Below are 13,297 nucleotides of genomic sequence, written 5' to 3'. Positions count from 1 at the left end.
GTTTTTGTATTTTATTACAACCAGCATACGTATTTCATTTAAGTTTTTCTTCTCTCTAAAACATTGAAAATTTCGGCTGTTAGTTTTGTGCACTCATGCGACTAGCAATGCAAATCGCGAGTACCAGGTAACATTTCATCAACACCGTAATTCTTTTCTTGTCTTTCAGCAGATTAAAGACATAAACATTTTAATACCCACAATTTCTGAGAAAATAAGTAATTTTCATATCGATTTCATGCAAGTCTCACTCGATCTAACAACGTTTAGGTTTCGTCGGTCACAGGTAAGCGGCTACGCTTTGCCACGACCATGTTTGCTTCTTGTGATGTTGGACTGGTTTTTTGATACCTTCTATGTAACGAAAGATACGAATATCGAGCTGAGTTTGAAAATAGAAGTCTAACAGACGAATCTTATCAACTGAGCATTTTGATTCACTCAGCATATATTTTTATTGCAAGCATCCAAATGATCCATACTGCATCCTCCGAATATGGTTTGAACTCGATAACTTTAACTCACGATCAGTTTAGTTACGACTCAATTACGTGATTGTTTCGGGCATCAAGTGGTGGCAGAAAATTGCCGCGTTTTCCCCGACTTTCATTAATATTTGCGAAATTCAAGGTCTTTTCACGGTCGGGAAAAAATAATTTCTCCCGACTTTTTCCCGAATTCCCAGTAGCGTGGGAATCCTGTTTAATGTAGCTTTAACAATTTTTCAGTCATATTACCGCTGTGATGTCTGCAGTGTAACAATTTATAGTGATATCTAACACTGGGTCATCATGCCGCATGATGTCCATCTAGTCATATTATCCTGACACCAGGCCAACAAGTCCTAACACTAACCTCTTAATGCTGAGCGCCTAGCGAGGGAGCTGCTAGTACCATTTTAATATCTTAGGCATTACTCAGCCGGGGTTCGAACCCGCGTCCTCGCGCATCCGGGGTGGACGCTCTAACGTGGAGAGAGAGAGAGAGAGAGGGAGAGTGCAGTAACAATATTTTAAAAGGAAAATGCTTTATGGAATACACAAATCTTAAATCCTCCATCTCTTGATATCTTAATATGTAAATTTACCTGCAGCTGGGAGAACAAAAAATTGAATTTTTTAAAATGATTTTCCCTTTATTCATTGAATGAATCGTTTATGTCAAATTTATTCCAGTAACAACTGCTGCAGAGAAGCAAATATACATTTCATATTTCCTTAAGTTATTGAATTCACATACATACAAAAGTCACAATGTTTTGCTATCACAGTTCATGGAACAAATAATTTCTGTTCCCTGTTTGTGACAGCCAGTGGCTTAGGATGAAAAGCATTGTGAAGATATAAGTAACATGATTAAATACAGATATATGTATCATGATTAATAAAGAATTATACAACTATTACAAATAAAACAGATCTTTGACAAAACAATCAAAATTAGACTAACACTGTAACATCACACATTAATCTTATAACTGTGCTTTTTGTGACAACCTTAACAGGAAACTTCCAATCCAGTTTTGTTGTATTTATTACCAGAGGAATAGATATACAAATAACGAATACAGCAAGTTAGACCACTTCTCCACCTAAAACAGCAAATTAACTTCCCCTATGAGAAACATTCGTTTTCATTTGTTTACTGAATCAGAAGCTGTAAGTTTACTTGTCATTCACACATCACATCTTCCTGAATAGTCCAGTTACAATGAGTGTGATTGGAATATTCACACATCACATTTTCCTGAACAGTCCAGTTACAGTCAATAAATTCTGTCTACTGTATACACCGAATTTAGTTTAGATTCAACTGCAAAAAAGACCATAATCTGCCACTGCATAATGTGCTGGCAAATCAATGTGTATGTTGTTTGTTTTACTGAATAATCAAAAGAAACTATAGACCCAGATCTGCTGGTGGATTGTATAACAACAGATCTAAATCAATTGAAATTTGTAGTAGGTTCAGACTTGTATGTGAGTACATACAGTATCTCTCTCCATTCTTTCATATTGGGCCAATTCCTATTAGTGGTCTGTGTGTGTGAAAGCAAGTTCATTGGGTTCAGTTTTAAATTTAAAAAAAAAAATAATTGTACAGTAACAGGTATAATATACAATGACATCTGTATTGCTCGCTAAACATTTACGTATTTATTTTGAAGCTCTGAGCGACACTGTGTGAACAATAGAGGGCACTCGAAAGGTCTTAAAATTTTGTCTCCATAGCAGATTCCAAATGCAATTATGAAAAAAAATTAAGAAATGAAGTTCAGTGATACAGTTCTCATTCAGTTGACATTCTTTGTATTAAAGTGTCCATTAAATCAGTTTTACTACTCATACTCTTAAAAAAGAAATGTTTTTGTGCTAATTGTAATGCAAATGTCTTACTAAAACCCTTAACTGGCAAGAATGAAATATGAAAATCTCAACAAATGGAAGTTTTTTTTAATCCACCCTTTCCTCTAAAAATGAGCAATGAACGTGTACACACTGAACTCAGCCATCTCCATACCCTCTTCTTTCTTTACTGTGTGAGCCACTGTATTGAGTCTAACATCATGTCAGCACACTCCTTGCCTTATAGAGCAAGTTAATAGTTCCAGAAAAGATAAAAACTGAAAAATACTTCAAGACGATAAAGCCATCCAAATAAGCACAAACATGTAATCCTACAAGATCAAGGATAAAAGGTAAAAATGTTAACATTCTTTTAAAGGCATATAAAATAAAGGATTAAAGTAATAAAAAAAAAATATAACCGTAAAATATGAGGTAAAGATTTTTTAAATACATAAACTGCAATTTTTCAAAAACTTCCTAGAGTTTCTCGCTGACATATCATTTTAAGAATAAAATTCTTATTGAGTTTACCTTTTTTTTTTGAATTCAGACTTGGTGAAAGTCAAGAAACAGACCAAAAAATCTGTTCCACTGTCAGCAGATATGGGCATGGTATGCACCCTATTCATGGTTCACCCTTTAGTACAGACCTGCCAACCCTTAAGTACACACATGCCAACCCTTTAGTACAGACCTGCCAACCCTTTGGTATACACACTGATATGTGATTGGACTACAAGGTTTTTAAAACGACCCTTAAATTATGAACTTGTGAAACAAAAACAACAAAAAATCTCAAAATATGATTTCTGCAGTCAATTTTGGATATCTGTTTATGATTGGATCATTGCAACATTATCTAGAACTGTCGTCCAGACAAATGAAAACGAGCTGAAGGTGAAAAGGACTATCTAACTCGTACAAAGTTCAAAACGATCAGCGCAGAAGTATAAAAAGGAATATTGACATTCTTGGAGAAAAAAGCAGGAAAGGCAACAACTACTTTCACTGCAATTTATGTCATGTCAATTTGAGTACTGATCATGCACAAGATGAATGCAATCAACAAGTGAAAAATAAAATAAAACTTTCAACACATTACTAATGAAACTGCAGCGAAGTGCCTTTCCGAAGGAAACAATTAAGAAGCTGACCATGGCTAGCCTGGGCAGGTGTCCAACCTGTGACCTTTGCATTAAAAGTACATTGCTCTACCAAATGAGCTACTATGGTCGTCCCATTTTTGAACTTGGAACATAATGTTACCTTGGTATCATCAGATCACACTTTGGAACTTTTCAAATTTCTCAAGTCAACAACACTGGATTTCCCAATTCATGTTTTCCAAGTCAACAACACTGAATCTCCCAATTCATGTTTTCCAAGTCAACAACACTGAATTTCCCAATTCATGTTTTCCAAGTCAACAACAGCAGTACACTGTATTTCATTACATCCTAATAACTGTATAACAGTGCATATTCCAAGTCAACAAATGCAGTACATTGTATTTCATTATACCTTAATAACTGTTCAAATGTGCATAATCCAAGTCAACAACTGCAGTACAATGCATTTCATTACACCTTAATAACTGAACAATGCTCCAAGTCAGCACTAGCAGTACAAGACAATTCATAAACTGGTAAAAATACTGAAGCCTTACAGAGAAAGTCTTGTCAGGAATAAAGGTCTGTGTACACATGGTTCAGGTATCCATTTCCATTATATGAATGGCATGACACACTCTTGTCTCTGACTTCTTGTAGGAAGGATGCCAGTGACAGGTTTAATGAACCAAGCGTAGTCAAGTTTTCACTAAACGTACTTTGTGATGTGTATATAGAACACTTTGATTTATATATTTTAAATCATTACATGCAATATTTCAATCAGAAATGGGTGACTGCAGCTCACCAATGGCTGTTTATATCAGTCCATTCATTACTCTTAATAACAATGTAACTAGCCAACCAACAGTATAGACTACTTTTTCCCAATTCCATAAGTAAATCATGTTTGTCTAAAAAAATTGTAGACATTACTGGTTTTAAAATTTTAGTTTTAGCAATATTTTCAATATGGATATGAAATATGAAAAGATAATTAAATTTGGGTGTTGAGAGGTTCTGGTGCAGTTTTAAAAAGTATTGCTGTACTTTGTTATAAAAAGGTTGGATGTAACCAGTAACCAGCACAATATGGTTCTCTATTGCAATTTGTCCCCATCTTTTGAACTGTATGTGTATACAGGATGTGTATGGTCATGATAGAAGCCCCCTTATTAAACTGAATGTACTCTGAGAAAAAAGAAGAAAAAAAAAAGAGGACTGAAGCGGACTTTTTGAACTTGCAAGATTATGATCTTTAGGGGTTTAATAAAAAAGGTGCTAATTTGTAATTTTGTAGCATTGGCAAATACTTTTTTGTTGCTTCCAGATGATGAAGAATTTACATTTTAAAAGGTGGAATAAAATCTGGTTTCCAATTGCACTAAGTTAGGTATTTGGTTCTGAAAATAACATCGTATGTAGGATTAGCTGGATCAGAGGGTAGCGTAGTGAAGAGCCATTTATATTCATCTTCGAGATAATTAAAACCACACAAAATCCTTCATTGCCCTTATGGACGATTCCTCAAATTTGTAAATGCCTTCCCTGGGTCTGAAGTACATTTTACTGGAACAGACCTAAAGTGACAGTTCAATTACCTCAACATGGGATTTCTCAAGAAGTTCTGCTCAGTGGAGATAAATCCATGTCCCTGACTGTGTTTATGATCAAGTTATAGTAAAATTTATATCTTACTTATGTGAATGTTTCTGACTTTGTATGGACTCAACTACTTGTTATAAAGAAAGATGCAAATCGAAGAAATTACTGCCTTCAGATTCCTCAACATTTCTTTACCACATGCAAGGAACACAAAAATAGAAATATCTGCAGTGACAAAATATTTGCAGATACAGCTGAAGTCAAAATAGTGTGAATGATCAAAGCATGATTCAGTCATAATATCAAAGTGTAGAGAGCCAATTAACATCCATTCACAGATGCTCAGAATATACATATAAAAAAAAGAATGGCACTGTGCTAACACATTATGAATGGATGGGAACTGCCTGCCTGCATGAACTTCAACATTATGATTGTGTCAGGTACCGCTTGTTCATAGTAAATCACCATTCACTGTACATTTACCCTATCCTGATACAAACAAGGCTTTAATGCCATGCCCTATTTTTATACATACAAGTCATAAAAAATAAAAAACAAACATTTAGCACACATTGGACATGTTTGTGATGCATCAGACTTCCTGATCAACAACAATTCATCAACAGTGAAAAACAATACATTTTGAATATGAATCCCTTGAAGAGATAAAAACATCGTTCTTTAACTTGACAAGCATTACATATGTGAAATGATTTATATTAACAAGAGAAATCTTGAATTAGAATTTTATGAAGGATGGACGACAATGGAGAATATTAAAAAATAATGTTTCATTTTGGCTGGTTTGATATTTTGTAAAATACTGTCTTGTTAACTGTAATGAGATAACTTTTTTCTCCCATTTTTCTCTTGCAAGTGACCTACAGAATGGTGGTTAAACACTGATAAGTAACATACTAAAATATTCGGAGACAAAATGTTTGTTATTTTTGTGCATTAGTTTTCACTCCAAATTTACGAATATTAAAGAAGAAAACCCAGCCTCTGTTTTGGAAGCAAGCATTTTACAAAACTGTTTCAAAATACAAAAGAGACTAGTCATCTATACGATTGTTGGCCGAGAAAAAACAACTGGCTTTTTCAAGATACACATGGCTGCTTAGCAACCAAAAATATGCAGAATTCTCTTCCTTAAAACTGGATTACACTTGCAATTTGTAAATACCTATAATGAGCTATATACTAAACAAGGTTTATATTCACACCAACATTTCACAAGTTTGACTATATCTGTTCGAACCTGCATTTTTGTCTGCTTGTCAGACAAAAAGAAATCTGTGATATCAGATTAAACAGACGTTTGTAGTTATACTGTGCTGACATATGAGACAACTAAATATCTGGTCCACTCAAAATATATTCAACGTTACAGTGAAAAAAATGCTTTCCTCCATTTAAACTGACAAGAATGTCTTCATACACATATAGAGATTAGTGGATTATGGCCCTAACACTCAGTCGACAACTTTAAAAAAATGTAAAGCAAGTAGATCACGATGATGATAATGTGGTAAACAGAGACTAAGAGACTCAACACATCAGAGACATTTTTCATCCTGTACAAACTGTAAATAAATTACCATTTGTATTCCCTTATAAGTCAAGTTCAACTGCAGACCACACAGACCCAGATCAGCTGGCACATAACATGCCAGCAGACGTTGGGCCTATGCAGTTTATTAAGAGTAATTACAATGATTCGCAACACAGACCTTGATTTGCCATGTCATTATGTGACTCAAATCAGGGTCTATGTTGTCTGCATATGCACTTGAGCTATAAGCAAGTTTATACGATTGATGCATAACTGTTACTCATTATCAACAAATTTGCACCTGTAAACAAGGAGTTCAAGCATAATAATTTCCAGGATAAAAAAATATACCCAAGTCATTCACTTCAAACATATTCAAGCTTATCTGTACAAATTTCAGTGAAGGCTGAATTAATGATAAATTATTCATAGGTAACAAGAACCCTGAAGTCTGTGTCTTATTCAACATGCATTTGCATCTTGTATATTGCAAATGATCTTCTCTTGTACATTCTTAAGAAAACAAATTCAAGGTAGGTCAGTTTAAAAAAGTTATTTGCAAGTATTATTTTAATGCCATCTCATTTTGCTCATTTTTTTGTTTATTTTCCCCCCAAGGACCTATTACTCTGTGTACTTAAATTTTGCACCATACAAAAATAAAATTCCTAAAAAAAAATTTGAAGAATCTTTCTTGTCTTGCAAGGATTTTATTTTAAAAACAAGAATGTTAAAAAAAATTGTCTGAAAACTTTCACAAACATACTGAGAGACTTGTACTGCCATTTTTTAATCCCTCCTCTTCGTACAATTTGGAAGTGAAAACTTTGCAAAATCAAATGCAATTTAAAGCAAAGTTTATCAAAATAAAAATATTTTAACACAATTTCAAATTTACTTTTAAAACAGCTGAATAGAAAAATAAAGATCTCTCAAGTCTCAGTCTCATACACATTGGTAGTGAATTAAACTTTTCAATTGCTTTTCTTGATAGGAAGCTTGAGCATGTAACCTCTTGTATAGTCATTTCCTCATTAAAGAAATGCATCAGAGTCCCTGTAATCTATTTTCATTCATGTATGACTCTCCTTGAAACTTGGACAAATCCATCAAACTTTTAGGCATGTAGTTCTTGGACCACTCCACAGATTTCATATATTCTTGCCCAAGATAGCATTTTAAAAACACTGTCTAAAATAGCACTGGTTAATTAATTACTGATCATTTGCGAGTAGACTGCTTCGGCATCTGATAAGGGTCGACCTTCTGACAGATTAACTGGATACAGTAACCTTACATCCAGCTTTTCATTATGCTCCTTTAGGGATTCTTTCTGATAGTGGGCAACTAATTGTTTGAGTGATGAGAACTTTATGTGGGGCTCTGCGAACCCGTAATGAGAATTTTTCTCAACAATGATACAGTGATCAACTTGACCCTTGTTTCTGAAAAAGAAAACAAAAACAGCAAATTATTTTTACTGAAGGAAATTATTTTAAACCTACCCAAAAATTATGTTTGAATGGTACAAGTGAAAAGTTGTGCACGATCAAATTCCCTTCTATGTGAATGTCACATTATTTTCCTTGAATGAAAAGTAGTTTTCACTTGTTTCATCCAATACATCAAAAGATGCTGAGAAGCTGTTACTCTAGAACGAACATCAAGATTGGTTATTTATAACCAATCATGTTGCATTTGACCATTTTACTCTGACCAGTCATGACCAGCACAAATGCTGTGTTTATTTACTGTCAAAACATTCATGTGGTCCTGTTGGAAAAACATGCTGTTCAAAGTTGCTTCACTAAGTGTTGAAGTGTGGTCAAAAACGTAAATCCATCCCATCTCCCTCCCAATGACATGAATTGTTTTAAAAACAGATAGGTACAATTTCATAATTATGTGAATGTGTAATTAATTCTGATATTACAATCCCTCTGAAACTGTGAAAAAATTGTTAGCAAAATGTGGAACCAACATGAGCCATACAGATATCTTATTAGAAAATGCTAGGACTTTTCAATGGACAAGTATTTAATTTTCATACACTACTGATAATGTGGTATGACTTGTGTGCAAAAATCAAATTTCAGAGTATAATATTTTATGTACATCATGTGCTGCGACTGTTGACATGGAAAACATGCATTTAAACAGTGCAGAAATGTGTTCTGAGGCTGACGATATGAAGGCAAAACTTACGTAAAACTAAGTTGTCTATTAAGTCCACTGAGACCTTAATTACCTCAAGTACAATTTCACAAACTCCAGACCCCCATGTAATTCAAAGCTTCTTGCTTAATCTCCCACCTTGACACAATCTTTGGGTTTATTTTAAATTCATTTGGTGACTGCTATCACCTCTCATGCGATATGATTGACAGCTTAATAATGCAAATGCCTGTATAAACAAATATGGACAATTTCAAGTAACAGAGGTATAATACTTTTAAAGGTAAAGTTATGTTGGTTCAATAATAAACTCCAATGAATATAATATGAATCCGAATCAGACAAATTCCTGCATCTGAATTTTATTGCACATCTCAAATTTCCATATGTCTGTAATTTAACGGTCATTTCATCAAGACTTGTGGTCAAAGTGTAAAAGGTTGGCAGGTCTGTAGTGGTGCTGTCAGTTTGTGAGACATATTTGCCTGAGCTTGTGACCTATCAAGCTTTTCATTTTGAAGCAAAAAATATTAATTCCTTAATGCTGATATTTCATTCCTTTTGTTTTCCACATTTACCATAGGAATTCATGGCAATTTTTCCCATTGATTCACTGTCAATTAGTCTTCTGACAGAACAACGCGTGGTCTTTGTTCACGGTTTGGCCCATGCATATATATGTTGCAGGTTCAAAAAAGAAAAGAAAAGAAAAGAAAAGAAAAGAAAGATAGAACCCAAAAGATTTCTTGGCTTCATTTCTACTTTACCAACAGCCTGAATGGGCTGACAAACACCACAACACTCTGATCAGTGGGAAGTATTCTGATTGGTCAGCTTTTCAAAATCTTATTCAACAAGAGGAAATCTGTAACATCTGTATGATTAACATTTGATTTCTGGTACTATATTCAGTTTCATGACTATTGAATATGCAAAGTAAACTACGGTTTTCATAAAACATCACACATACATCATTATGAACAAGAGAATCGAAATGAACAAACATTTTCCAGTAAAAACATGTTTGAAAATCATTTCAAGTAAGTACTTAACAATCCTTTGTTTAATTTACCTTAACAGCACAGTGAACACAGCATCTATTAATTTTAACACCATGAAAGTTTTAAAGTTCTGCTTTTACAGTACCTGTGGGGCCAACCTCAAATTCAAGTACTTATCAAGGCAACATCTAAAATCCAAAACTGTTCACAATTGTGCGAATCTGAAATAAGTATTGTGGCAGACAAGCGTCTACAAAATCTTACTGGTTTTCTTTGCACAGTTTATCACTCAGTTTCAAATACTGATTGTTGTAATATACCTGCTTTACACATTTGCATCCTAGAGTTTGATTCTCATTACTGCCAGGTCAGGGGCACAAGTCTTTCATTAAAATCAGTGTATTTGTGCATGTAAGTTGATTTCATCAGCTGTTAAAATAATTCAGTGCTAATACCAGAGCCATCGATTTCAAACCTAAGAGACAAAAGGTGATCAAATGAATATTTTTTTAAAATGAGAAACAAGTCTCATTTTAAGCTTACATTATGGAAAGAGCATATGTTCGGCCATCCTCTCTTGGTCGTATTAAGAATGTGCCATCCTGTCGGTCCTTCAGAAACTGTACAGCATCATCTCTGTTGCATTTAACCAACCAGGAATCCTGACTGAAGCAATTGTCATCGACTGAGCTGCCCTCTAGGAGGTTGGTGATTTCATCATCTTGAACTTTTTTGTCTAAAAGCCATCTAAAAAGAGAACATTATGTTTTTTTTTAAATGTTATACAGAAGTCCAGCAGAATATTCCCTTTGATCAATACTGTCATAATGTAACTTTCTACTTATTCTGGTAAGGCATGAACTAGCATATCACAGAACTTGAGAGGTTAGTTCCAAGGTTTAATTTAAACAAAATAACTGTTTTAAAAGATGTACAACTTTACAAAATTTGAGACATGATTTCCTTCTGAATAAACATCGGTTTTTTCAAGCATTTATCTAATGATAATTTTAAAATTGGTATTATCAAAGTGGTTCCTTTCTGAGTAATCCAATTTCCTTTGATCTGTATCTTGCTATCTTTATAAGGAGTCTAAGATTTTTGCATTTGATAAAGAGTCTAAGATTTACTCATCAGCATGTGCTTTCCCCTTGTGTATTTGATAAGGTGTGTGCGTGTGATTTGGATTTTTAACATAGCTTGAAAAAAAAATTCAGTCATATCGCTACAATGTCTGCAGTGTGGTCGTTTATAGTGACATCTAGCACTGGGGCATCATGCTGCAAACATGTAGTATGATGACCCACCCAGTCACCAGGCTGACCAGTCCTATAACTAACCTACTAATGCTGAGTGCCAAGCGAGGCAACTGTTAGCACCAAATTTGTAAGTCTTTGGTATGACTCGGCCAGGGATCGAACCCACGACCTCCCGCATCCGAGGTTGGTGCTCTAACCACTTAGGCCACTGGAGCGGTTGTATTTGATAAGGAGTCTAAGATTTACTCAGCAGTATGGGTTTTTCTTTGTGTATTTGATAAGGATTCCAAGATCTTCAATCTTGGTAAATTTAATTAATCACTCAGCTATTTTTTAATTTCTTTTTTTAATGTAATTATCCTAACATGGGTATAGATATTCAATAAAGAGTAGCACAGGAAATGCATGCTATTCTATATACCTTATTTAGATATTCAAAAGAGAGTAGCAGTGGAAACGCATGCTAATTTATATACTTTATTTCAGATTGCTCAAACCCTTTTTTTTTTTAATACTGCTTACTTTCTGATAGCATCTCGTTGTCTGTTAAGACGTTTAATTTCGGGCTTGAGGCTGTTCATTTCCCCAATTAGAGCACGGTTGTATTGTGTTTTCCGTTTTATATCCACTTCCAGCTGACCCTTGCTCTCTGTAATGCTACAGAGGCGGGCCTTCAGCAGTTCGTAATTGTCATGCAACCTGCGACAGAAAACAGCAACAAAAGTTCAGAAAATATTCCTGCAACAGACAAAGTAACTGAATTAAAATGAACAATAGATAAGAAAAGATGATTTTTTATGCCTTAAAATCAACATTAACCATTTTTTAAAAAAGCATTCAAATGCTGTCAGTAGAGACTATACATATTTGATAACATTTCTGTAATTTATATTATTTGATAAAAATATATAATTTAATGAGTTTAACACCACTTGAAAGGTTAAATTCTTCCATCTAGCATAATTTTTTAAAAATTAGCCACATATATTAAATTCTGTTCTAAAATTTGTCCTTTTTTTTGTTGTTTTAACAAGCTCACCGTGCAATCTCATTGTGACTTGCTTCCCCGTGAAAACTCTGGTGAAGTTTAAGCTGCTCATTAAAAACAGTAATTGTTTCCTTGAAGGCATCAAGTGCCTGGTGCTTCAGCTGTAGGTCAAGTTGTGTGTGTGTGTGTTCCTCATACAAATGGTCATACTCTTTCTCCTTCTGCAAGAATTCTGCATTTATACTGCAAAGACGTTTCTTTTCCAACTGTATATCATCTGATGCTGCTGTATCCTGAAATTCAGTGTACAAATTAGCAAAAGACTGTAAAACAATCAGTCCCTCGATGGAACTGGCACTCTAATAGGCAAAAAGAATTTTCAGGAATTCTAGATAAGACCAGTTCTTCCATTTATCTGTTCAGTGTTGATACCATTTCTGATATTCTTCAACAATAACAAGATTTTCAAATTAGCTGCTGTGGTGCACATATTGGATGGCACCATTTTCAAAGTGGACATCATTAATAGTCTTCTGTGAAAACCTGAACTCGTAATGATCAATCATGAAGTAGGAGTAGTGAGAACAAGATTTGTAAGACAGTACTTATGGCACCCATATTGGATTCACAACTGGCATCATTTTTGTTAGGACCAACTAGTTTTCAATGAAGTCTACTGCTGAAAACCCTATGATGATATACGATCCATTTGGAAAAGAATGGAGATATTATTTTCATGAGGCTGCTGAGGTGGTCCAAATGGATGTCAGCACCATTTTCATTTAAGAGCAACTGGACATCACAAGAAGTTTTCTGCTGTATTGGATGTCAGATTAGCACGATTTTCATTTAGACCAACTGGTTATCATAAAATTTGATGTCAGATCAGCAACATTTTCAGAAGTCTTTAGTGAAAACCCCATGTTGATATGACCATTATTTCAGAAGTATCTCTATTTCCAAAATGGCTACTGTGGTGGTCATATTGGAAATATTAGCAACACCATTTTCAGTAACGACAAACTAGACAATGAGATGAATGTGTGTAAAGTTTCAAAGCAATATTCAAAGTACTGTACAAGCTTTCTCAATAGAAGCCTACCCTTGGGTTTTGATGATTGGAATTTTAATCTGAAGCATTTCTGATATATGGATATTTCAGCCTGTGTTTTTATGATGTACATAGGCCTGGCTGTAGCTCCAATCCAACTATGGTATAAGTTGCTAATGAGTACGAGTGAACACTGCTTGTGG

General features: G+C 34.4%; 1 protein-coding gene across 1 annotated transcript in view; it reads right to left on the bottom strand.

Moving 5' to 3' along the window:
- Positions 1 to 1,114: 1,114 nt before the first annotated feature.
- LOC149806925 (phosphatidylinositol 3-kinase regulatory subunit alpha-like) overlaps positions 1,115 to 13,297 on the bottom strand; it is a 393,140-nt gene continuing 380,957 nt past the window's right edge. The window contains exons 17-20 of the mRNA XM_089959790.1: positions 12,095 to 12,336; positions 11,578 to 11,754; positions 10,340 to 10,543; positions 1,115 to 8,065 (exon numbers count right to left, since the gene is read on the bottom strand). Of these exons, the coding sequence (XP_089815916.1) occupies positions 7,831 to 8,065; positions 10,340 to 10,543; positions 11,578 to 11,754; positions 12,095 to 12,336 (858 nt within the window). The 3' untranslated portion in view covers positions 1,115 to 7,830. The remainder of the gene's footprint in view (positions 8,066 to 10,339; positions 10,544 to 11,577; positions 11,755 to 12,094; positions 12,337 to 13,297) is intronic.

This window comes from Sinohyriopsis cumingii, chromosome 1 (genome assembly GCF_028554795.1).
Source record: "Sinohyriopsis cumingii isolate HCF-2022 chromosome 1, ASM2855479v2, whole genome shotgun sequence".
NCBI lineage: Eukaryota > Metazoa > Mollusca > Bivalvia > Unionida > Unionidae > Sinohyriopsis > Sinohyriopsis cumingii.
Note: the sequence above shows the minus strand (reverse complement) of the source record. Positions and strands in the feature narration are given on the sequence as shown.